This window comes from Marmota monax, unplaced genomic scaffold (genome assembly GCF_021218885.2).
Source record: "Marmota monax isolate L192 unplaced genomic scaffold, Marmota_monax_Labrador192_F-V1.1 WCK01_AAM20220418_F8-fsc00038, whole genome shotgun sequence".
Lineage (NCBI taxonomy): Eukaryota > Metazoa > Chordata > Mammalia > Rodentia > Sciuridae > Marmota > Marmota monax.
Genome location: NW_026692498.1, coordinates 8835186 through 8862167, shown reverse-complemented (window position 1 = coordinate 8862167; position 26982 = coordinate 8835186). Strand labels below are relative to the sequence as shown.

At 44.8% G+C, this 26982-nt stretch overlaps 1 protein-coding gene across 1 annotated transcript; it reads right to left on the bottom strand.

Annotated features, from left to right (window-relative positions):
* Positions 1-3651: 3651 nt before the first annotated feature.
* Positions 3652-25443, bottom strand: LOC124092697 (phospholipase A and acyltransferase 2-like). The gene is made up of 4 exons (XM_046444508.2): positions 25246-25443; positions 10953-11061; positions 7627-7895; positions 3652-4037 (listed from the first exon to the last, which is right to left on the bottom strand). Exons 1-4 carry the CDS (start codon positions 25441-25443, stop codon positions 3936-3938), a joined length of 678 nt encoding a protein of 225 aa, XP_046300464.1. The 3' UTR covers positions 3652-3935.
* Between the last annotated feature and the right edge of the window lie 1539 nt (positions 25444-26982).

The window sequence follows — 26982 nt, the reverse complement described above, 5'->3', positions numbered from 1 at the left end:
TTCAAGGTCAGGTTCCTGTGTAGCAGGGTTGAGAAACTACAGACCCAAGCCAGGCCATTTCAAGGTCAAACTGACTCCCATGTAAGCAGAAAAACTGATAATGACACATCCATTCCCTGGTACCTAAACTCCCAACAAAAGGGGGGCGGGGGCATGGTAACTTGATTGGACTAAAAAGTGCATGAAGATCTCACAAACTCTGAGCACCTTACCTAGGATTGGGTATGGAACTAGCTTTCTTAACCCTGAAGATTCATATAAACCCCTAGACAACAGCCATCTCCAGTACCCTCTCTTGGGACCCCTCATCCTTTGAGAGCTCCTCTTTCTTTCTATTACTCAAATAAATCCTGTTGCTTTGCACTCACCTTGTGTCCAAAGAATCCAACCCCATGTTCCTTGCTACATAGGTTTTTTTTTTCAATTTTTTTAGTTACATATAACAATAGACTATACTATGACACAATTATAAAAGCAGGGAATGTAACTTGTTCTAATTTAGTCCCCAGTATTTCCCCTTCCCTTCCTTTCCTCCCACCCCGTTCCCTTCCCTCTACTCTACTGATCTTTTTTTTAATAATGTTGGCTTTTTTATACCTTTATTTTAGTATTTATTTATATGCGGTGCTGAGGATCAAACCCAATGCCTCACACATGCTAGGCAAGCGCTCTACCACCGAGCTACAGCCCCAGCCCTAGTTTTTGTTTGTTTTTTTAATTAGTGTGTCTTGTGGATGTACATGATGGTGAGATTCACTGTGGTATATTCATATATGTACATAAGAAAGTTAGGTCAGATTCATTCCACTGTCTTTCCCTACTCTTTCCTTTCTTTCATTCCCCTTTGTCTTCTCCTCTGGTCTTTCTTCTATTCTTTTTTTTTAACCTGTCCCCCTACATTTTGGATTAGCTTCCACATATCAGAGAAAACATTTGACCTTTGACTTTGGTGGACTGGCTTATTTCACTTAGCATGATAGTCTCCAGTTCCGTCCATTTACCTACACAGGTTTGGATGTTGGTAAGAACTGGACAATGATACAGCTGAAATGCAGTGGTGGGCTGAGCAAGGACATTTAAAAATGAAGTCACACACATGACTTTTCTATTCATTTTTTGAAGAAAATTATACTAAAGTCAGCAAGCAGTCACACATGGAAGAACAAATAAAATAGGTAGATTGAATAGTTATGCTGGGAACAAAAATGTCTGTTTAACAGAGTTTAAAATGGACAGAGTGGTTAATTTTGTAGCAAGAAAAGAAAGGGGTGGCAAGTGGCAACAGGGGGAGCAGGAGAAGACTGCAACCTTTGCTCTTGCACCTGTCACACCTCCTCTGCTGAGAATCTACATTTTCACTATTGTGCTCTTTTACCGCGGCCTTTAGACAGATCTCTTCAGCTAAGGTAAGGAACGCTTTTCAATATTTATATTTGCGTTTCTAATAGTCTCTCAAAAAAAATCTAATACCAGGCTCCTTTGCCATCTGTACTCCTTTAAGTACTACTCTTTTATCTTTCTCAGCACCCTTTATTAGAAATACCCAGGAGCAAGGAATCAAACGAGTGCGCTGGGAAGTAGCGCCTCAAGGCCAACTATTACTTCCGCAGAACCATGCGCTTCCGAACCTGACCGGCCAGGGAGCACACTGCGCAGGCAGTGCGCGGGTTTTTAATCCCTAACGCATGGTTTTTAATCCCTAACGCAGCAAGCACCGCCCCCTTGATCTGATAGGAGGAGCCCCGGGTTACAGACTAGGTGACTGTCTAATTTTAAAAATGGGGCGGGCAAAGGGAAGGACAATAGTTAAAATGACTATCATTGGATCTGACATCCCAATTAAGGCTAAATACTATATTCTGAAAAGGGACATCAGACTCTATTTCTCACAATTTGTTTCCTAGCAACATTCTGCCCGCGTGTTCACTGGCCTGCCATCTGTGTTTCCAAGCCACCTCCTGATGTTTGCAAAACTTCTCCCATTGGCGATGTCACATACTCCTCCTGACCTGCTGCATCCCCTCTGCTGCTTGACCTTCTTACCTTGTGATTCAACGGGTTTGATCTTAAAGTCTAGGCCATAAAGGTTTGGTAAGAAGTCATCACAGAAAAAGGAAAAAAGGACACGGGGCTTCCCCACTCCGGAGTCCCCGACTGCAGGCAGCTAGAAAAGCAGGAGGTAGGTCTTTGCCCTTGGGAGGAGCAGCGCAGGCTCTCTCCAAATGGTCCCTAGAGATGAGTCCTTCTCTCCAAGGCCAACTCCTCCCATGGGCGCTCCTGGGCCAGAGGACTCGGGAAGCATGCAGAAAAGGGGGGCTTGTGAGGACACGGGTGACCTAAACGCCAGGAAGGTAGCGGCGTCCCAGAGCAGCGACCGCGGCTCCACAGCCTCTTCCAGCCGCTTCACTGGGAGCTGTGGAGTCGGAGGGGAGGAAATAGCCCCCAGTCCCCACACTCAGCTTCTCAGCCCAACTCTCCGACGGGCCAGCAAGCCGGCTCTGCAGTGGAGGGAGCGCGGGGGGCTGGAGCACAGCCTCTCCCAGCAGCCACTCCACCTGAGGACGCCCCAGGACAGCGCAGGAAGAGCCACCCTAGCTGAGCACCCAGCTACACAGCCACCAGCCGCCTTTCCCGGTAACTTCTCACGCCTGCCGCCTGCCGGCAGGACCAGTGCCCGCCAGCCCTGGTCCCACCTTGTCATATGTCCTCAGCGGAACTGTATTAGAACATGGACTTGGAAGGAACAGACTAAATTGAAGCCACAGCACCTGAGAAATCCAAGATCAAGGTGCTGCAGACATGGTGTCTAGACACCTTCTTCCTGGCAGGCAATTGGTCCCTTCTCACTAGGGCCCACACATGGCAGAGGGAGGGAAAGAGAGCTCTGGTCTTGTAATGCCAGATTTGTGGGATCCCAATAGACCTCCAGGAGCCAAATCCGATGCAATCACACAAGGGTCTTTATTGCAAGCTCGAGCCTTAACTCACAACCGTTCCCAATGCAACAGCGGTCCCAGGGAGTGAGTCCTGACCCTTTGTTCAGTGAGATTTATAGGTTTTGGGGGGTACTCTATGCGTCACAACATCACACAGCAAATCATTCCATACCACGGGAAAGTCAAACAACAACTCTTAACATTGATTAGCACATTCACTGGCGGGAACTAGTTGGTTAGGGGTGATTGGTTAGTACAAGAGGGGGGTTCCTTTGAACTGATTGGTTTAAGCCATGAGGGGTATACATGCTAAACTACATGGTTTCCCAACATGTTATCTACCACCATAAACTACTGGGGGGTCATCTGGCATCCCCGGTATTTTCGCTGTCTCATACTGATTGGAGGTTTCTAGGGGGGTTGCTATGGGTCCTCATCTAGCCTAACTTAAGTCAGGGACCCCTGATGCCTTAGATCTCTCCTGTTATTTACAAACAACTCAGCAAGGTGGGTATGTACCTAGAAAGGCTCTGTGGGATTTTCCAAGGACAAGGGTCACGCCCCCTTCCTTAGGACAGGCCTTGAGGTAGAAGCTGCTGTTATTTATTTATTTTCAAAAATAGAGTCATATCAGTTTCTCAGTCTCTCTTCATAGAAGGACACTAACCCTGCTAGAGGGGCCCTACCCTCACCACCTTCTCTAAACCTAGTGGCCCCTCCACCCCCTACCACATTGGGAGCTAGGGCATCAACATATGAATTTGGGGTGGGTGGGAACACACACATTGAGGCCATGACTTTGTGCAATCAGCTCTTTAATAGAATTGATGCCATGCAGCCAGCGTTTCCTTCAGATAACAGCTTCCTATGCTTTGATTGAGCTCCACTAAACCAAGTGCTCATGATTACAAAAGAGTGAAATCTGTAAACCAAATCATTCCCACTGGCTTGATCAAATTCCCCCAAGGTAACTGGTGCCGCCAAGATAAAGCCTTGCATTTACTGCTTTTCCCGCTTGCTTCTGGCGACCGCCATCCCAATGAGGCCCAAAACACCCAGGACAACAGATGCAATACCAATCACAGTGAGTGTGTCAGTCACCTGCAACAGAAGACAAGGGGGCAGGGTCACATCAGGAGTCTGAGCAGAGATCCTTGTCCAAGGAACCTCTTTCCTGGGCTGCAGATTCCTTGGACAAGGAACATGCTCCCTGTCCTTGTCACCACATCACAGAGGAAACAACTATTGGCAGGGAGGGGGGATCCCAAAAGGTCAGGCCACCCAGGAAAGAGGACAGGAGGTCCCTGTCAGGAAGGAATGAATGCAGGACTGAGTCTCAGTATGAAAAGGGAGTCTCAATGGAGGAAAGAGAGATTCAGCCTAGAGGTGTTTAAAGCATGATAAACCCATGGGGTGGCTGTGGGAAGGACAGAGGGGCAGGGCTCAGATGTTCTAGGTCAGGGGTGGCTGATAGGGAGCCTTGAAGCAGGTGCCAAGTTGAGAAATGACCCCTGTGAACTCCCACTGCCCAGGGCTTGAGGACAGGGACCCACCTAGGTGTTCTTGGTGTCCCTGGTGCTCAGCCCACTGCCTGGCACAGGTGGACCCTGGTGACTTAGCTGCTGAGCAAATGGTGGACTGGGAGCAGCGCTGAGGACAGGCTTTTGTGCAGTGAGAGGCCTTGCTTGTGTGTGAAAGGGAAGGGGTCCTGCTGAAGGACAGAGTGGGGACGTGAGGGGGACCTTGATGGTTGCTGCTTCAGCACAGGTGGCGTGAGCTGACTGACATGGCCAACCACCACCCCGGGGCCATTTTGCACACAGATGGAACTCAGGCAGAGGGGGCCACACCATAATAATGGCTGTTTCCAGTTCACTGTCCTGTGCTGGTCATTGTCCAACTGCTATAATTTTCTCACCTCCCTCAACAACCCCGTGAGGCTGGCATTCTAATCCCTACCTTCCAGCTGGTGACGACTGAGGTGGCCAGTGGAGAGACCTCACTCAAACCACACAGCTGGCAAGTGACCAGGCTCAGCTCTGCTTATGTCTTTCACAGCCAGGGAAGGAAACTAAAATCAGTGATGCGAGAAGAGATTTCTGGGGAATGCACCATGTGCCGGCGGGGGAAGAGAAAGGGCAACAGTGCACTATCTTATCTACAGACACTCGATCACCTCCAGATGCTAAAGAGAAATGAAGCTGGACCTCAGACAAAGCGGTGACCTCAGACTTCATTCAGTCACCACTGGCAGTGAGCAGGGCTCTGTTGTATATGGTGCAGAGGTGACAGGTGTTTCAAAGGGAGATGAAGATGAAGGAGCAGGGGTGGGCAAATGGGGGTCGCTAGAGTCAGGTGAAAAATGATGAAGGGAGGTCCCTGTAAATGCAGTGAGGCCGGCTGAGTGTGCTCCCTGCAACTAATGGGTTAGGATTGTACCGTCCTGTGGAGACGGCAGGAGGCCCTGGTTTTCTGATGAGTACATTCCAAAGGCATCCCTCTCAGACCGTGGAGAAAGACACTTCTGAATAATAAGGTCTCTATCTATGTTTATGTGATCTTCCTGTCTATCAATCTGAGTCTCACAGAGTCAGAGGAAGGATGCATAATTATAAACCCATTTTAGTAAATGCAGTAAGACAGAGAAGTCTTGGGTCTATCATCTGCTGTTGTTTGGGGAAAAAATAGCGCATTCCCTTGACAGGTGAACTTTCTCAAGCAGTCATATGAAGGGGGATTGGGAACTTTCTAGGGACAGAACTTCATGTTCCAGGGGCCATGTTATACTTTAGTGGTCTATCAGTACAAAATGTGGGCAGAGTCACTAGGGGCCCAGAGTTCTGCAGGGCTCACAGCACACTGTGTACAGAGAAGGAGAAAGTGAGTTGGAGACAGGCAGAGGAGGAGCTTCCTATGGAGAAAAGGCAGAAGGGAAGGAAGGAGTGAGAGGGAGAAGACAGGTGAGTCACTGAGGTACCTGCAGAAGAGGTTCCCAAAGAGGGACCCCAGGCCAGGGAGAAACTAAATGGAACATCCACCACTGAGTACCCCAGCCTTGCTTAAGTTGAACCCTCAGAAGCACAGCAGAGAGCCAACCACCCCTAAAACACCCAGAGGTAAAATTGATCCTTGGGGCTTTCCTGCAACTTTGGAAGTGGTTTTAGATACATGACAAAGCAACCCACCACACCATACCCTTGAGCAGCCACCCCTAGGCCAGACACACATCAACCCTCCCCAGCTAACAGGAGGGGGACCCATTCAGCAAGGTCACAGCAACAAAGCAGGTCTCGCCCCAGTGCTCAGAGCTGAGGAGCAGTTCTCAGTTACCAGCCTGGGCTCCAGCCTGGGGCCCTCTCTTCCAGAAGGGATGGATTTTCCCTGCCCACCTCCCTCCCTTCCTTACCACAGCCTTTCTCCTACCTTACCAAAGGAGAGCCAACCCCTGCCCTCCTGAATTGTGGGGCACAGGCCAAGGTTCAAACATCCCTGGACGCCAAGGGGGAAAATTCAAGAACACAGAGCTCCCCAACAAGAGGCCTCCAGAAGCAAAGCAGCCGTGTGGAGGGAGGCCCTCTGCCAGGTCCACCTCCCACTGAGATTAGAATTCTAAAGTGAGGTGGCATCATGGCCATGAGCATTAACACCTTCAATTCAACTGAAAAATTGTCAGCGTGTTTTTGTTTGTTTCTTTGTTTTTGTTTTTGGTACTAGGGATTGAATCCGGAGGCACTTAACCACTAAGCCACATCCCCAGCTCTTTTTTATATTTTATTTAGAGACAGCGTCTCACTAAGTGTCTCAGGTACTCACTAAGTTGCTGACTTTGAACTTGTAATCCTCCTGCCTCATCTTCCTGAGCTTCTGGGATTAAAGGTGCACACTAATGTGCCTGGCAAATTGTCAGTTTTTGACTAAAAAAGTGATCTGATTTGACTGACAGTTTTACCATAACACCTGGCTTGACTATTTAAAATACCTCAAAGACATTTTTCATTCATTAAATAAACTAATTTTGCAATACCAAGGTTTTCAAGAAAATCTGTACTGAAATCAGGGGTGCAAAATGCAAAAAAAAAAAAAATCCATCCTTCACAAATTTTTCATATTCATGATTTTTGAAATGTTTGATTTTCAACTAAAAATGTATAACATAATTTGTCTAAGTTTTTTTGTGTGTATGGTGCTGGGAATTGATCTCAGGGTCTCAGAAACTCTAGGCAAGTGCTCTACCATTGACTTACAGCCCGAGCACTTCAAGTCCTTTTAAACCAAGACTTGCTAAACCAAGCCTTGACCCACTGGTCAAATCTAGCCTGCCATATGTTTCTACAAAAATAAATAAATGAAAAGAAATCAAGATTTTTGGAACACAGCTTTGCCTGTTGGTTTACACAGAGTCAATGGCTGCTCCCAGGCTACAGAGTGACCCTGGCAGAGTAAGGAGAGGGACCATCTGGCCCAAGAAAGCTGAAGTGTTTCCTGTTGACCTTGTGCATAAAAAAAATGGACACAACATGACCAGAGTCCCCTTCTCCTGGACCCCACTGCTCACTCTGCCAGCTTCCCTGACCCCCACTCCCGGGCAATCTCCAACTCAGGTTGCACTGCCAGCCCTCAGGAGGTGCCCACCCCTTATTACTGGGGAATGATCTGATCACAGGGAAGGGGACACAGGCTGAGGACACACCTGGTCACTGCGGGAAACTCCATAGCGCAGCGCGTTCACAAAGTGCTCACAGTTGTCACTTGTCAATGAATAAGGGACTTCCTTCCCCACCATTTTCTCTGCCTCCTTGACAATTTTGTTGAGTGGCAGTGGGTCATACTTGTCATCGTGCTTGTTATTGATCCGGTACTTGTTCCCTCCGGCCACCACAGACAGCAGCTCCTTCTTCACTATGGCTCTTTCAGCCACGATGGACATGATGCTGCTCACACCAGCTCCTGCCACTTCACCTGTGGAAACAGTGGACTCAGGCCTGGGCAGGGCCACAGTAGCTCAGAGCTAGCCCCAAGCCAGAAAGCCTCAGTGCCAAATTGGGAGAGTAAGTGGTTTTCACAAAGTTTTGTCCTCCTCCCCTGGACAGCGTCTTCCCCCAGCCCCCAGCGCTCATTCCCAGCTGGAGCAGTGCTGTAAGCAGCCCTCCACCCAGGGGTGGCTCAGGGCGGCTGCAATGCTTTCACTGTCCGTCCCCTCTACCTGGGAAATCTTAATGTGCTGGGGCCTGACTCATTCTGGATTTGCTCTATCATTCATTCCTTTCATATGACTCACATGGGAGGTCCTGGAGTCCAGTGTTGAATGATTCAGAACTAAAATTAGAAAATGAAAATGATACCTTCAAATATGCTACTAAGAAACTCGCTGAAACCATCGTTGAAATCAATAGAATCTCTGTGAGTACATGGAGTGTTTCTGTAGTAGCATTATATGAGGCAGAGGGCCGGTGTGCACACGGTACAGACCAATATTCAGGACATGTCTGGAGAAGGAATTAATCATATTTTGTTGGGGTATAGAATTCGTGGAACATTTTTATAAAGATTATAAAAATGTATTATGCTTTTACCCTGGTTTAACTCACTGCTGTTCAAACTGACATTGTGCCAATGCCAAGATGCCAAGAATAATCACGATATTCCTAATACACTTGGTGGTGGGTAATGGGATCCACCTGTAAATACACTCTCTTTTGCTCTCTCCTTCTCTCTGTGTGTGTCTCTTTCATGTTGGATTATTCATTATTTGTGGTAATAAGATATACAAATATTTCCAATCCAAGGGATCTGGATGCTGCAGCCTGGGATATTTCTCACCCCCAATAACAACATACAAATTAGAAATGCCAAACAAATTCTCACCTTGAGATCATTGTGCATGAAATATTCCTCCATAAATGAATTTTTCAAGAACTTCCAAAGATGATTATGAAGAGAAACTCTGTATGTTGGTTTTATTTGTTTTGTTTTGTTTTGTTTTTTAGCAAACCCTGTTAGCACTCCCAGGACCAGTCTGGAACCCCAGCTCTTGTGCTCTAATGGGAGCATAAGACTCTAATGGGAGTCTCTAAATTAGAAAAATCCATGACCTATATTTCTACAAGGCCTAAAACAAGTTCTCATGATACATTAAATTCTCTTCAAGGAAAGCAGACTGACATAAGCAGTTTAGCTTCAATACTCCATAACGAAAGGGTCCTTGATCGACTAACTGCTCAATGGAAGGAACCAAAGCACTTATTGGGCAAAATGTTGCTTCTAAGATAATAAACCCAGGGTTATAGCCCAGAATCTTAAAGATCTAAAGGATGGATCCAGGTACCTCATGTGACCAAGGAGATGTGATCAGTGGACACACCTCCCAAATCAATTAGTTAACTCTGGGCTCCTGGACACCTGTTTTTGGAATGCCCTCCAGGCCCTTGGTATTATTCTTACCTAGTTGCAGTAACAACACTCCCTACATGTGGTGTATCCTCAAGAGACATGAACTTTGTCAGCAACCACATGCTCTTCGGATGACTTCTATGAGCACTAAGCCACCAAAACTGTATTCACAAAAACCATGTGAAGGATCTGCTGAGTCCTGGTTTACTATCTATGAGGTCCCCTGAAGGACAAGCATCAGAAGACAAAGAGTAATCTTGGGGATTAGTCCCATTGCTGGTCCAACTGAGAGACTGACCAACAGAGGGGATTGTTAAACAGAAATAGAAAGGAGGCAGCAGACGGAATGTAGACCAAAACTCCATAGTCAGGCACCGTATGGGGCACCTGCCTCTAATCCCAGACACTCAGGAGGCTGAGGCATGAGGATGCCATTCTAAGGCCAACCCAAGCAACACAGTGAGACCCTGACTCAAAATAAAATTTTAAAAGGGCTGGGGTATAGCTCATGGTTAGAGCACCCTGGGTTCAATCCCCAGGGCTTCATCCAAACAAACAAACCAACAAGAACAAAGGGCCCACCTCATGCAGCCCTAACTGGACACTGTCCTGATTTCCCCAGAGCCAGCTCTAGCCCAGACAGACCTCCCTCTCCTGCTGTGAGCAGGACCTTGCTGCTGTCCCAGGGGTTGGACACCAACCAGGGAGCACCCGCAGCAGCACAGCCTAAGGAGGCCAGGTTCCTAGTGGCCAGGCTCAGGGACAAATGCACTACCTCAATGACGCTTTAACAGCTGAGTGTGAGCACTGCTGTGAGCTGAGCTCTTTGTCATTTTCTGTTCAAAGTCTCTGAGTTTGTGAGCTGCCGTAGGTGCCACAGAAGGTCTCAATGTCTCTCACTCGACTGACTTCCTTATGTGCACACAGGTGCATGTCCACACCAGCTCTACTAGTGACTTGAAGGACTGGACAGTGTTCCACTGTGTGCAGGTCAGTGGGGTTTCTAGCATGTCCGCGTGTCCCTTAAAGCCATGATGCTGGGACAGAGAGGGAGGAGGCCCCACACCTGGCCAGGCCCTGCACAGGCTCTCCCTGCCCTCCTTCATTTCTCTCCCTCACGGCCTGGGAGACAGGAATCCCTATCCCTGCTCTTCTGAGGAGAAGCTAAGTTGAGTGACGATAAGCCGAATGCTCAAGTCACAAAGGAGGCCCAAGAGCCGGGATTCCAGACTGGCCCTGGGGAGGTTAGAGGCCCACACCTGTCCATTGCACTCTGCAGCCAGGTATAAACTCTTGGAAGCATTAATTTCTTCCGCTGTTGTTTGACCTTGCAGAACGCCACAGACACAGGGTATTGGACCTTTGGAGGGATGCTCATCAACCAAAGGTGACCAACTGAGACTGAAACGCACTCTAAAATGGAAACAGGTCAATGTTCTCTCGCTGCACTCACTGATAAGGAGAAATATCAGGAAACATAGGCCAGAGGGAATGAGCATGATTCACTTAGTAAATGCTGATTGAGCACCTGCTGTGCCAGGCAGAGTGAGGACCAGCACATAACTGTGCCTGTGTACATACTCTTGATCTCAGCCCTTGTGTTTTTAATAGAGAAACCTTACGTACTTGGTGGAGCCAGATGGACCACATAGCCATTTCCCACATAGATGGCCCAGTGCTCATAGCCAAAGCGAGAAATTTCAATTAGGTCTCCAAGTTTTGGTTGTGTTCTGTTCTGTAACAGAAAAACAAGACACAGATTGTGTGTGGGGGGGGTGGGGGGCTTTTATGGAATGTTGTAGAAGCTGACCTGCAGGAAGCCCCAGCTCTAGCCTACAGAATCCCTCTGCTCATCACTTGTAGGAATCAAAGAAGAGACACCTCTCCTTTCACTGGTGGGAAGCCTCCCCTCTCCGGTTACATTATGTTTGTGAGCCTAGAAAGGTGCTCCAGGACAAGGAGATGGGAAGGGTGACATTGAGGGAAGATGGCAGTCGGTCTGCCGCACAGGAGTGTGGGGCAGTGATGTGCACCTGCTGCAGAGAGCACATTTTATGCACAGAGCATGTTTGTAGCAGCAAATGCTGATATGATTCCCAAAGATGTCAAAATCACCTTGTTAAGGGCCACCAACCATGTGCCTGGGCCTCAGTGATCATTGTGAGTTACAGAGCACCCACGTACAGAGCCCAACCTGCCAAACACTGCAGAACACTTGACCCCCACTGTTCATCATCCTTCGAGCAATAACTACCACCACCCTCCTGGATAGATGAGGAGAATGGGTCTCAGCACAGTTAGGGAACTTTCCTAGAGAGCAGAAGAGCCAGATGGAAACCGAGATCTCAGGGTTTCCAACATTTTTGCCTGAACAATCCCAGAAGGTTTCAGACAAGCTGGGGAAGCTTAAATCTGGGCTCCAGGCCAAAATCAAGAAAAGAAAGGCAGGATGTGGTGGGAGTCAGAGGGGGAGGGGTTCTCTTCTGAAGTTCACATGAGCGAGTTGCATTTCTGGGACACTCTGAGGCAACCAGCACCCCTCCCCAGCCCAGCCTCTGGGCCCAGTGCGCCCTGCCAGGGAGCTGAGCTGCTGCACAGAGAAGTGAGGGTGCAGCTGCCTGGAGGAGGTGGGAGATCTCCTGGGAGTTCAAGTCCTTGGCAGCAAGGATCAGGAGTCAGCTTGACCCAAGGTGGGCCGATTGAAGCATCAGAAAGATACTAACTGCCAGCAGTGGTCAGGCATGGCTGGAATCCCAGTGACTTTGGAGGCTGGGACAGGAGCATCACAACTCTGTGGCTAGCCTTGTAATCTAGGGATATGTGGCCTCATATTGAAGATTTTAAAAGGTCTGGGGATATAGCTCAGTGGTAGAGCACTTGCCTAGCTTGCACAAGGTCCTGCTTTCAATCGCTAGTACTGGAAAAAAAAAAAACAACCCACACATGTACTGAAGCACACCACAGTGGTTCTAGTAAACACATATAAGTGAAAGGAAAGATAGAATGATGTCTTAGATGAACCGTCCTCAGGGAACCCAATTAAAAACTACAACAAAACCTAAAGCTACAAACGGATACTTATAAGGGGGCTGTATACATGTGCAAATGCACAGAAACATATGTGGCAGAGCGCACCCCAAGCTGCTTGAGGGGAAGCAGGGAGCCTGGGAGAAGGGCTTCCATCCTTCTTGCTCATGGCTTCGACTTTGCTTTGGATTTCTTTCTTCTTTCCTTCCTTCCTTCCTTCCTTCCTTCCTTCCTTTCTTTCTTCTTAAATTCTCTTTCCACATCTTCTTACTGTGCACAACACTTGTACATAATGATGAGCATTTTGTTGCCTATACACACGTGCACGCAATATTGCAATATATTTTGGCTGAGATCACTCCCTAACCTCTCCCCCTCACTCCCCTCCTCCCACACCTTTGTCCCTTTTTTCTGTTGGTCTCCCTTTGATTTTCTGCTTTTGGTTTTTTAAACAAGGCAAATACATTCACATATGATTGTGGAATTAATTAAAATAAAAAAACAGAACAAAAGGTTTGGAATTTAAATCCTTCTCAGCCTGTGGACACTCCCCACTCTGACTTAACTGGAATCTCACTCCCTGTTTCCTCCTTTACAACCTGTTTCTTGAAGCCTGGTTTGGGTAAAAGCCAAGCCTTCAGCAAGGTGCCAGGAGGCAGCCAGCACTCAGGAGACCAAACCTCACACAGCAGCTGAGGCAGGGAAGCCTCTGGGCCCTTGGACCCAACCATGGTTCCTTTCCTGCTGTGTGAGAGCCCCAGACCTGCAGCCCACCTGCCCCTTTCCCTTCCTGTCCCCTCTACACCTGAGCTGGAGCCAATAAGGACAGCACACATATTCACGCTAACAGACTGTCACTGTTGCTTTTTAAATGAAAGCTTCAAAACCCTTTCTGGGGACTCACCCAACTCATCGTTCTATCCAGAAGTGTTGTGCGTTGCTGGCCGGATGTCCAGCTTCTTTTATTTAGCTTTGAGTTTTATTTTTTTCTTAACTCCACCTACCCAAGCCTTCCAATAGGGGAAAACATAGGTCAAAGTTCACATAAAAATTTTAATCCTCCAACAAGTACAGGGCACAGGTCCAGAGTCAATTAGATATGGAAATCAGCAGGAGGGGTGAGAGATCAGCGCTCAATGTGCATTCAGGAGAATTTGGTGGCATCTGTGGTCAGGGAACATTCCAAAATGCCCAAGTTTCAGATAGAGAGGAGAGAAAGTGAAACAAGCAAATACTGATACTGAAAACAAACCCCCAAAAAACAACCATACACATATTGGTGGGTGTAGGCGAGGGTTTCAAGGAGGGAGGAGGGCCTCTGAGCACACAGACACACCCCACAATGAGGATATAAACATCTCCACGACAGGCAAATATATCCACCAACTTTGAAACCAACCACACCACCTGGAACAAGCCACCACAGACACATCCCCACACTGGGAAACTCCGAGAACTTGCATGGGCAGAAGTGTGAAAAGAAAAGGGCTTCCCCTCACCCAGGATCAGAAGCACATTCTAGCCCAGCAGGAAACCTAATCCCTAACTAGCTGGTGTGAAGAGGCTGCTTCTTTGAGGCACCAGTGTGCTACCTCACCCAAGCCCCAAATAAGTTGTTTCTTCCGACACCCACTTAGAGACCTCACATCCTGAACAGTCCAGACAGCAAGGGGTGGGAGGGACTGGGGGCAGCTCAGCATCCTCACTGTGGGGCTTGGGGAGGAAGCAAGGACCAGCTCTTCCTTCCCTTGCTTCTCCCTCTACCCTGCACACTTCAGGTAGTTCCTGCGCCCAACTCCCCTGCCATCTCTTCAGCTGGCAGTGCCCACCAAGTCCTCCTCTCAGGAGATGGGGCTGTGATATTGTTAAAAGTGGCTGGCACCCAGAGATGGGGTATCTGGGCCTTGGGGGCTGGGCCAACACTGTGTCCACACTCAGCCTGCATTCTGGGCTTCTGGTTGGTGAGCTTCTTCCTTGCCTGCCTCCCTGTGAGGAGAGTTTGGTCTCTCCAAGCCCCAGAGAACACCCCTGTCCCTCTTCTTCCTTCCACAAGCCTTTCCTCCCAGTTCAAGGTGATTCTCGTCTCACCCTGTGATCCCTGAAGTGTCTAACCGTGACTTTCTGTTAGAGAAGTTCTAAGCAGGGCTGAATCCAGCTCTTTCATGGTAATTAGAAAAAGAAGAGGCCAGGTTCATGTAATTATTGGAAATGGAACAGTTCCTGGAAAGAATGTTTTATAATTTGGAAAAAGGAAGTTGTGGGTATTGTATTGCCCTGTCCCCAGGAAAACTCCTGCCCTGTGTCCTCATGGAGGCAGAGGCTCAACCTCAGAGCTCAGCTCCTTTCTGCTCACAGTGCCCTGGCCATGACCTTGGGCAACTCAGGATGGTAGGGAAACTCCCTCCTGCTGTCTCAGTCTTGCTGGGGCTTGATGGACAGGCTGACTCAGGCTGGGGTGCAGGAGGAGGTGGACAGAGGCCTGGCTCTGCTCCAGTCCAAGTCAGGCCCCGAGATGGATCTTGGAGATGCAGGGAGGGAGGCCAAGCCCCCAGGAGATTTTCTCCTGGAGGCTGGAGGGAGCTCAGACAGGCACAGGGAATTGTGGCCCATCCTGTTCCTTGCATGATGGGCTCTGTAACCTGGGTCCCAAAGAGGGCCAGTTGAGCCAGAGGGCAGTGAGGCACCCGGTGGGAAGGAGTCTGGATGGGAATGGGAAGAGGGGGAGTGGGCATGGGGAGGGGGTTAGGCCAGGGAGACCCAGGAGTGCTGAAGAGCAGAGGCCAGAGGGAGCAGTAGGTGAGTGGAGGTCGAGGCCCTGGGTGGACCTGGGGCAGAGCCCAGGGAGGGGAGGGAGGGAGGAAGTGTTGATGAGGAAGGGCATGTGGTCTGGGGACTGGGTATGGAGCAGCAGGGACAGGAGGTGGGGAAGCAGGCAGGAGGCTATGGAGGTCAGAGAAGCAAGAAGGGAACTGCCCTGATTAAGTTAGTAGACAGGAGGTGGAGGAGGAAAGGAATCAGGAGAGATTCCTGGGGTCTGCAGCAGTGTGGACAATGGGGCTGAGGGAAGAAATGTGGGGCAGTGGGAGGACTTTGGATGACCCCTCTTTTGGTATTGGGGAGCCTAGAATAAGAGTTGGGGAGAGAGATCTCATCCATGAGATCAGACCTGAAGAGGGAAGAGGAATAGAAAAAGAATTGATTCGTGATGCTGAGGTGCCCTGGGTGGAGTGCTGAGAGTGAGGACAGAGGCGGGGAACAAGGAGCAGAGGGAGGTCCTGGGGTGACTCATGAGGGCTACAGGCAGGGGAGGGTCCAGCTCAGCCTCTGCACACAAGTGACCTGAGCACATCACTCCACCCCTCAGAGCCCAAACCTCTGCACCTCCACAAGGAGAGACTTCAACCATCTTCCTCCTGTTGTGTTCATATAATTGCACCCTCAGCTGAGATTTATTTAGGCAAAGGACACAAAGCAAGATGGGCAAGAGGGAAAGTCCCATGGGGAGAGGTCCTGAGGAAGCCAGTCGCGAGCTTCCACGAGCCTCTCCAGAGGATTCACATGGGATCACTCAACTTCCTCATCGATGTGTTGTGACAACACGTTGTTGGCTGTCTACCCAAGAAGATCCCAAGAGTAACAGTCTATGGTTTGGGTCCATGGAGAGTCACCTAGTTCCTCTCTGCCTGGCCTGTACTGGAGTTCTGAACTCCCAGAAGGCAGGCAGCATGGAGTGTAAACCTCACTGTTCATACAGGTGGTTTGGACATGCTGAGTCATTGTGATCACTGAGGGCAAGGTTTATATTAGTGCAGGCAACAGTTGACCTGCCCAGTTTCCAGACTCAGCTAAAAGCCAACCTTGTAGGCAGGTCTCTCTAGGAGTGCCTGTCCCCAGTCTGGTATGTTCAATCATCATGCGTAAGACACAGCGATCCCAAGTGTGCAGTCATCCACAGCTTCAACACAGGTGCAGTCAAAAGGATCTGGAAAAATGAAACAGCAAATAAGCAACTTCAGCTGGAGACTTGACTTTCCTCTCATGAAACTGATGGAGTTCATGGGAGGAAACCATCAAGGACCCAGAAGAACTGAACACCACCACCAAGTAATCGGACCTAACTGACATTCACTGATCACTTCACCCACAACAGCAGAACACACATTGCTTTCAAGTGCCCAAGAACATACACAATGTGCTCTTGTTCTAGATGATGAAAAAAATAATAATGAACCTTACAAATTAAAAAACAGGAAATCAGCCAGCATACCCTTTCTCCCAAAAATAGGATTAAACTAGAACTCAATAACAGAAGAATATAAGAATAATGTGCAATACTTGTCCAATGTGCAGTTGGACAACATGCTTCTAAATAACCCATATGTCAAATAGAAGTCCCCATGGACACTAAAATATTTTAAATGACAAAAAAAAAATCACAATACAGACTATCAACACATGTGAGGTTTAGGTAATGCAGGACTGAAAAGGAACTTGATAGAACTAAATGCACATTTTGACAGAGAAGAAAATTGAAAATCAGTATACTGAGTTTCCATCTGAATAAGTCAGAAAAGAGTAAATAAGTGCAAAATAGGCAGAAGGAAGGGAAAAATGAAGATAAGAGCAGCAATCCATAAAGTGAGCAACAAAAAACAATAGAGAAATTCGGTAATGCCAAAAGCTGGCTCTTCTAAAAGAGCAAAAGATAAACCTCTAGTGAGACTGACAGGCAATAAGGAAAAATGACACAAATTACCAATATGAAGAGTGAAAGAGGGGCTTTCAGAAAAGCTTTGGCAGATATTAAATGAGAAAAAAATAATATCATAATAAAAATTTAAGAACTGGGATTAAATGGGCTAATTTCTTAAAAATCACAAATGACCAAAATGTTTCTAGATGAAATAGATACTCTGAATAGTTCTGCAACTATTGACTGGAGTGCATTTTTAGTTTATTAAAACTAAAAAAATAAAATCCAGGTTTAGATGGCTATCCCAACAAAACAAGGAGGAAACAGTCCCATTCCATGAAACTTTCTGGGGAAACAGAGAAGGGAACACTTCGTCTCATCCATTTACAGCAGCATCCCAATCTGACCACTGAGTATTAAAAAATAAACCCAGAGATCAACATCTCTCATGAACACAGAGGTAAAAAAATCCTCAGACAACATCATAGGATCAAACTGAGCTCTTTTCAAAAGGAACATTCCAACATGACCCCATGGACTTGATCCCTGGAACCCAAGAGTGACCCGATCATTGAAAATCAAATGTGCAATATGTCACATTAACCACATAAAGAACAAAAGTCACATGGTCCTATCAACTGATGCAGAAAAAGCCTTTAATAAAATTCAGCATCCACTCCTGATTTCAAAATATCCTCAGCATCAATGGAAAAAAATATATATGTGCTGAATAGAAAGAAGCCCTGAAGAGTAGAAGGAAGGGAAACAGGAGGAGGGGAAACACGGGGAAATTGTTGCCGCAGTCTGGCTGGGAACAAAATCACGAGCCACTCACAGCCTTGTAGATTCAAACAGCAATTCTTTATTCCCGAACTGTCACCGGCACTCTACACTCACGTTCTGGGGAAAATCCACACCTCCACTTGGCTCTGCATCCCAAAATACTCTCTAAATCCCGTGAGAACTCAACGGGAACACAAGGAGTGGGCGGGTGCCTGAGGCAGCAGGATACGCCCTATTCCCAACAGGGTCCACCTTAAACCTGGAACCGCCCTAAACCCAAGGAGCAGGCGCTTGAGGCAGCAGGATACTCCCTATTCCCAGCAGGATACACCCTAAACCTGGACCCACCCTAATCCAGCAGGATCCTCCCTAAACCCGGATCCACCCTGGTAATTGAGCAGGGTCACCTTTCTCAAACATTCATGCAATGTCACTGCAAATGACCTGGGTCCAAGGCAAGCCCATTTCCACAATGGAGAGTCCTCCCTCTAAGCAACATTGGGTAGGCTGACAAAGAAATTGCCATGCTTCATTCCTACTTGGCAATAGCTCTCAGCATTTCCCCCCTTCTGATTAATTAAACAACAAGCAATGTGGCTTATGGACCTTGCCTGTTAGGTTGTCCAGTTCAACATATGGTCCTTACCCGTCATCAGATGAACTGACCTCTAGGCGTCAGCCTCCTGACTTAGGTTGATACCACTGCAATTGGATCATCCCCATCACTGACTACCGGTCCAGCATATAGCCATACTAGTGGATAGGCCTATGCACCAGTGGGGGGGTGAGGTTCTTTGCCTCACCTATGTTGGCCCCCAAATTTGGCCTTGGTGCCAGTGGGGGGTGAGGTTCTTTGCCTCACCTCTGTTGGCCCCCAAATTTTACACCATCACTAGTAGAAGGGAGGAGGATACAGAAATGCCACGACACCAAGCCAATTGACGGCTCCTTTGGAAAAATTGTATCACCGGTGACACCATCAGCAAAGATATGCCAGCACTACCACAATTCGCTGCACCAACAGATAGTTCACAATGCATACAAGTGATACATAGTCCAGGCAAGTTCTGCAAGCAGTTCAAAGCGGAGGAATCTATCAATATGTCCATATCCTCCCAAAGTAAATCGACTCCTAAATTGAGCATTACTTGTTGAGTTATATTCATTGATTCATCAGTTTATACAGTTTACTGTGAGAGCTATCATAGAAGCTGTAGTTTTGGTTTTATCTTTGTCTTCACCGGCACTGGGATGAAGATAAGAACTCTGGCAATGATGCTAAAGAGACATTATCCTGAACAGAATTATTAAATATAATGAAAAGGAAAGGTGAAAGTAAACAAACAGATCTGTTAACCTCCTTTAAAAACAATCCTTAACAGCTGTTACCTAATTTAAATTAAACCATTTAAATCACATGAATAAAAAAATTCAGATCCATTTTTTCATGAGCGCTCCTCATATATGAAATATGGACATACGCACATACAGACATACAACACAAAACACAAGAGTGCACACAAACGTACAACACATAAGACAATAGTAAAGGCCTTGTAGCTTTACACAGGTGAAATTTCCATTGCAATGTTTAAAAACTCCACAGTCAAAAAATAAAACTGATCAGAAAAATATTAACCTAGGTTTGTATGAGCTCAAAAAATAAAATAGAACTTTATGATGTGGGAAAAGGCAATAATAAAATAGATATTGAAAAAAGCATCCTGGTTAATCACTGTCGCAGATGTAAGAATAGCCAAGCTGGAGCTCTGGATATCAGCTGTTATGGATTTGAGTCAAATCATCTTCTTTTTGGTCTGTAGAAATTGCTTTGATTAGTCTCTCTGGAATCCAAATAGGTTGCTGTTCTCCCTGTGGAAACACACAAACAGACCTCCGACTCCAGACAATCACAGGGTCAGGACCTTTCCATTGTCCTGTTAGAATATCTTTCCAAAGTACCTTAGGCTTATGTACATTTTTTGGATACATATGTCTTTCCACAGCACTAAGCCCTGATGAATCCAAATTTAAAAAGTTTAGAGTAAAAAGGGTTATTTTAAGTTTATCTTTGGGGGATATATACCCCTTCCCAATTCCCTCTTTTGGCTTTAATAAGTACATTTTAATAGTTTGATGAGCTCTTTCAACTATGCCTTGTCCCTGTGGATTGTATGGGATTCCTGTTATATGAGTAATACCAAATGATGAGCAAAATTGTTTAAAAGAGGTAGAGGTATAGCCAGGACCATTATCTGTTTTTAACTGTTTTGGAACACACACAGTGGAAAATTTTGTAAGCAATGAGCTATAACATCTTTAGGTTTTTCTCTGGCATGAAGGGAGCCCATCAAAAATCTGGAAGAAGTATCAACTGTAACATGCAAATATTTTAATTTTCCAAATTCTGGCAAGTGTGTGATGTCCATCTGCCAAATATGGTTAGGTATCAGTCCTCTAGGATTGACTCCAAGATTAACTTGTGGTAAAAAGGACACACAATTTTGACATTGTTTTATTATATGTCTGGCTTGTTCCTTAGTTATTTTAAAATGCTTTTGTAAAGTATTAGCATTAACACGGAACCTTTTATGAAAATTTGTAGCTTCTTCTAGTGTAGAGAAAATATGTATGTCATGTGTAGTTTTATCTGCTAAACCATTGCCCAAACTAAGGGCTCCAGGCAATCCTGTATGTGCCCTGATATGTCCTATAAAGAATGGATCTTTTCTGTCCCAGATTAGACTTTGTATAGTGGAAAACAAAGAGAAAACAGTAGAGGAGGGAGAAATCCTACCAGTATCTTCAAGGGATACTATAGCATTAACTATATACTGACTATCAGAAAATAAATTAAATACAAAATCTTTAAACATCACAAAAGCTTGTAATACTTCATTAAGTTCTACCTTTTGAGCTGATTGTTTGGGTATAAAAATGTAAAAGTTTGATCAGGGGTAACTACTGCTGCTGTACCATTATTTGACCCATCAGTGAATATATTTGGAGCATTCATGATAGGGGTTTTTCTTGTCATTTTTGGAAAAAATACAGGATGCTTAGACCAAAAAGACAACAAAGTATTAGATGGTAAGTGATTATCAAATGAAACATTAGATTTGCACATGATTATTGCCCAAGTATTTAACTCATTAGCTAACTCATCAATTTAATCCATAGTATATGGAGTAATAATTTTATTGGGAAAATTCCAAACACTCCCTTTGCTGCTTTTATTCCTTTGAGTATTAATTGTCCTACAGCCTCAGGATACCTAGTAAGAATAGTGTTAGGAGAATAAGATAAATGTATCCACAATAATGGACCTTCATGCCAAAATACTCCTGTAGGAATATTTTTTGTTGGTAGTACAATAAATAATAAAGGCAAACATATCAATTCTATCCAAATGTATATTTTCCATATATGTTTCAATGATTTTTAATGCCTTTCTTGCTTCAGGCGTTAACATTCGGGGTGAATTTGGATCTGATGGACCTTTTAGGATATCAAATAAAGGTCCCAACTCTCCTGTTGGTATGCCTACATAAGGCCTTATCCAATCTATGTCTCCTAATAATTTTGAAAGTCGTTAAGTGATTTGAGTTGATCTACTCGTATTTGAATTTTTGGTGGATGGACCATGGTTGAGGATAATAGAACTCCTAAATAATAAATTGGAAAATTTAATTGTACTTTATCTATTGCTATCTCTAGACTATAATTTTTTAATAAATTTGTAAGTGTGGCATAACATTCTAGCAATGTTTTTTTATCTTTGTGTGCTAATAATACATCATCCATATAGTGAAATATTTGTAGTTCAGGATTTTGATTTCTAAGTGGCTGGATTTCTTTGTTAACATAGATTTGACACATAGTTGGGCTGTTAGCCATCCCTTGAGGGAGTACTTTCCATTCATATCTCTGATCAGGACCTTCATGATTTAGTGCAGGGATAGTAAATACAAAACGTGGACTATCCTCGGGATGAATTGGAATTGAAAAAAAACAATCTTTAATATCTATATCTAAAACATGTGAGGTTTTTGGCAAAGCAGACAATTGAAGAATCCCTGATTGAGCAGGTCCCAATGGTTATTAACCATCTCATTATTAATGGCTCTTAAATCTTGCAATAATCTCCATTTACCAGATTTCTTTTTGATGACAAACATGGGGGTATTATGGGGAGATACGGAAGGTTGTATATGTCCTTCCGCTAATTGTTGTTTGACCAGATCATGGGCTGCTTGTATCTTTTCTTTAGTCAGGGGCCACGGAGGAACCCACACTGGTCTTTCTGATTTCCAAGTAATTTTGATTGTCTCAGTGGCCCTTTCTGAAAACCCAATCCATGTCTATTTATTCCTTGATCTATTTGAATTGATGCTGCTATACCTTGTTCTTGTTCTCCTAATCTGTTTTCTTTCCTAAAACCTTGTCTAGCCCTAGTAGTGGATGCATTAGGATTGATGTTATTTGTTAACATCAAACCTAATTGATCTAGGACATCTCGTCCCCATAAATTTATAGGAAGATGATCCAATACATATGGCTGTATAGTTCCTTCACATCCTTCAGGATCCTTCCAATCTAATACCATTGCACTTCTATGGGGATTAGTCACCACTCCTAGGCCTCAAAGGGTTTGAGTGGCTTGTTGTAATGGCCAATGTTTTGGCCATTCTTGACGAGATATGATGCTAAGGTCAGCACCTGTGTCCAGTAGCCCATTAAACTCATGTATTTGAATATTTAGTTTTAGCATTGGGGGAGAATCTAAATTTAAAGACAGCATAGCCCAATCTACACCTGTGGAGCCTAATCCCCTGGAAACTCGTTCTATAGGACGGCTGGAGAATTTATCATGTAGGCTGGGTATTATTAATAACTGTGCTATTCTATCTCCTGGTGAAATTACTGATATACCTCTTGGAGAACTAGATATAATTTTTATTTCACCTACATAATCAGGGTCAATTACCCCAGGACTTATCATAAGTCCTTTTAATGTAGAAAAACTGCGTCCCAATAATAAGCCTACTGTTCCTTGGGGAAAAGGTCCTTTTACTCCTGCGGGAATGATTTGAACTCCCATCTCTGGAGTTAGTACTGCTCTGGCAGAGGCGCAGATGTCCAACCCTGGGCTCCCTCTGGTTTGTCTGATGAGGGATTTAATGTACAATGTGTCCTGGGCACTACCCTGATGGTGTTGCTGGGTTGTTCCACTGCCCTGTATTTCCAGTATGCGACCAGCGCACTGGTTTCATTAGTGAGGTTCTTGGCATAAAGGTTAGCTAGCGAGATTGAAATAAAACACACAGACTCAGTTACCTTTTTCTATGACCAGGTCCCAGACAGCTCCCCTCTCTGGTTCCCACCTCGAATCACCCGGTAGGGCAGCAAGGATTACTCAGGGCTAGCAGGAGAGAGAGAGAGGGAGCATGCCAGGGAGTAGCCTTTTATTGGGGAACAAGAAATTCAGGGGAGAATTCCATCCAATGAAGGTTGAGGGGGGCCGCACTACAAGGTCAAGGTCAGTGATTGGCCCCCAGGGACAGTGGTCAGTCACACCCCTACACGGACAGGCTCTCTCATCAGGAGAGGGCTGGGAAAGCTCCGACACAGTTAGCCAGAGCACCTGAGACCCAAACCAGGAGTTGCCCAGTCACGTGTGAGAATGGCTTCCCACATATTCCCCCTTTCTTTTCTTAAAAATGAGGCAGCAGTTCACTCTTTGGAGTTTCTGTATTCTTGTAGGACTCGCTATCCTATAATTACAACACAAAAGAGAATTAACAGCAAAGAGAATAATTCAATAATGTACCAGGCCGAGTGTTTAAGAATATTTCCAGGGTTGAATCCATTCAACTCCTTCAATATTGGGTTAGCCAAAGAAGAAGGATCTGAAAAATCAGCTCTATTATTTTGAATGTCTTGGATATGGTGATGAAGTTCCAGAATATCCAAGATATTATTACTATTTTGCCAAATACCTAACAAATGGTTTTTAACCTTCTCCCAATCCCAGAGAGAAGCATTATACTTGGAAGCTGTAACACACACATATTTATAATTTGCATGGCATTTAAGCCTTTCTTTAAATTTTAAAGCTGAAAGTTCATTACCTATGTCTATAACAGTCACCTCTAAGGCGTTTAATTTAGTCTCAATCCTTTCATCAATATTTACTTGATTACACAGAGCCTTGGAAGTATTTTGAGCTAAATTATTAAGAAATTTTGCATGCTGAATATTCTGAGACAATGTCAGAGACGCAGAGACAGTGGAGGCAATAAAAGAGACTAGCACCAAAACACCAACGATTATAACTCCAATAGCACGTTTAGATCTTGCTAGCTGGGCATGAATTTGCTGCAAGACTTGTAAACCAGTATCAGCATACCATGGCTCTGAAATATTAGCAGGTAATAAAACTAAAGAGGGCTGATGAAGTATCAGCACTCCTTTTCCTCCATTATACCTAGTAATACAATTGGTTAGGTTACATTTATAACAAGTAACAATATATCTGTCATCTATCCAGTTAACTTTTACATTTCCAATAATTAAAACATAAGGAGATTGGACACAGGCTCGTAAGCCATAGCAAGATCCCTCTTTACAGTTCTTGCCAACAAATTTTGGTAAAGGCTTATCTGTAAAATGTAAGAATTCTGAGGCAGCAATTAAGCACCAAACATCCTTTTGAACACCACCTTCACTATAAGTCAAAATATTACTAACAAATCCTGCAGGTGTCATAGCAGAATTTCTTCATAATTGTCTCTTATCAATTTTTGGAGACCAGTCTAAAATATACCCACTATCTTTAGACACCTTATGTTGTACAGGAAAGGTATTTACACAATCCATCCATCTAGGAAAGGTGCCAATCTCAATTGTAGAACTATTTGCACCGTGGGGTATCTGTGGAGGTTTTGCAGAAATGACTGGCTTGTTATGGGAAAGTCCCATCTTAATTACTGATCTAGTATAAGGTTTTAAGTCTCCATAAATAGAATTATTTGTCAGTCTAGGTCTACCAATTGCTGTCTTTTCCTCGAATGATACTTTCAGACAGCCACCATGTTTATCGTGTGACCAACACAAAGGTAATTGGGCACTGTAGCCAGAATAATTAAATCTAGTCACATGATTGGGAGTAATATGAGTATCTGTAAATCCTCCCATCATGAATGAGTCATTAGTAAATACTGGAATGGATTCTCCAGTCCACACAGCTGGGTGTACCAGGGGTGGATCTGGGAAATATGTCCAGTAAGTGTCTACTTGATCCCCCTTTACCTGACAGCCAATCAGGGCAATTACTGTTGCTACCATCATCACTGGGGTCCTGTTCTTCCCTAGGTGTCAAAGTATTTGGGAAGCCTGGGTTGTTAGCTTCTTTACGTCTTCCCATGAACTCAGATTTTCAGCTGGGTCAATCTGGTCTTTCTTCATCCTTTTCCGATATCTCCTCCTTTTGGATAGGGGCTCCTCCATGTCGATCTTCAGTCGCTTGAATCTGGGTTCTATCTCTTCCATGTCTGATAGCACGTTCAGGCACCCAAATAGGACGAAAAGCACCTTCTGGAAATATACAAGCATGACCTCTGCCCCACATAATCACTGGATCTGGGCCTTTCCACTGACCGGTCTGTAAATCTTTCCACAAAACTCTGCCTAAAGGGCCTGTTACTGAGGGAGACATTTGCCTCTCAGCAGCAGTGTGACCTTCTGTGTCACAGTTTAAAAATTTTAAAACAAACAAAGCATGATTAAGGCTATTTTGGGGAGTCATAACCCTATTCCCCCCTTTTAATTTTTGTAATTGAAGCTTAATAGATAAATGAGCTCGTTCCACAATGGCTTGACCTTGGGGGTTATAAGGAATTCCTGTTTTATGATTAATTTTAAACTCTTGGCAAAATTGCTGAAAAGAAGAGCTTACATAAGCTGGAGCATTATCTGTTTTAATCTGCATAGGGCACCCTAACACAAAAAAAGCTGCTAGGCAATGAGAAATTACATTTTGGGTATTTTCCTTAGTATGTGGTGTGGCAAAAATAAATCTAGAATAAGTGTCCACTATGACATGCACATAACATTGCTTACCAAATTGAAGAATATGAATTACATCCATTTGCCATATTTGATTTGGTTTTAATCCAAAGGGATTTACCCCTGATGGCAGAGATGGAGTGTGAATAACACACTTAGGGCATTGGCTTACAATCTGATGAGCTTGTTCTCTAGTAATATTAAATTTTTTACGTAAGCTAGAAGCATTTTGATGATGTAAGGAATGGGAAGCTAGTGCACAGTCATATGAAGACATCTGTTGACAAAAAGTTACTAATTTATCAATTTTGTCATTACCTGAAACTAAGGGTCCTGGAAGATTAGTATGAGCTCATATGTGTCCTATGAAACATGGGTACTTTCGCATTAGCACTGCCTTCTGTAAATTATGGAATAATTCAAATAACTCTTGTGATGAAGTATACCCAATAACTGAAGTTTCAATATTTTTAGTAACTCCGACTGCATATAAGCTGTCAGAATAAATATTAATAGGCTCATTTGAAAAGTAATTTAAGGCACAAATCAGAGCTTGAAGCTCTGCTCTTTGGGCAGAAGTATAAGAAATTTGCATTACCTCTGTGTGAACACGACTATAAAAACCTGATTTACCTGAGTTAGAACCATCCTGAACACTGATAAAGCTTCATCTATAGGATGTGCATGTACAATCTTTGGAAAAATAAGTGACGTTAATGATGCAAATTGTATAATCTTATCATGAGGATAATGGCTATCTATCTGGACAGGAAAATCAGCAAAAGCTATCTGCCATGAGCTAGAAGTTTGAAAAAGCCAATTAGTCTGTTGAACAGAAAATGGAATGGTTATGATATCAGGCTCAGATCCAATTAATTGTAAAATCCTAGTTCTGCCCTTAATTACTAATTGAGCTATGGAATCATGAGAAGGAATTAATGTTTTTTGAGGGGAGTGGGATAAATAAATCCACTCAATAACTCCTAATCTTTGCCACATGGCTCCTGTTGGGGTATGCTCAGTTGGAAATATTAATAAATACACTATTTCTTTAGGATCAACTCTAGTAAGCTGTGCATTTTTAAT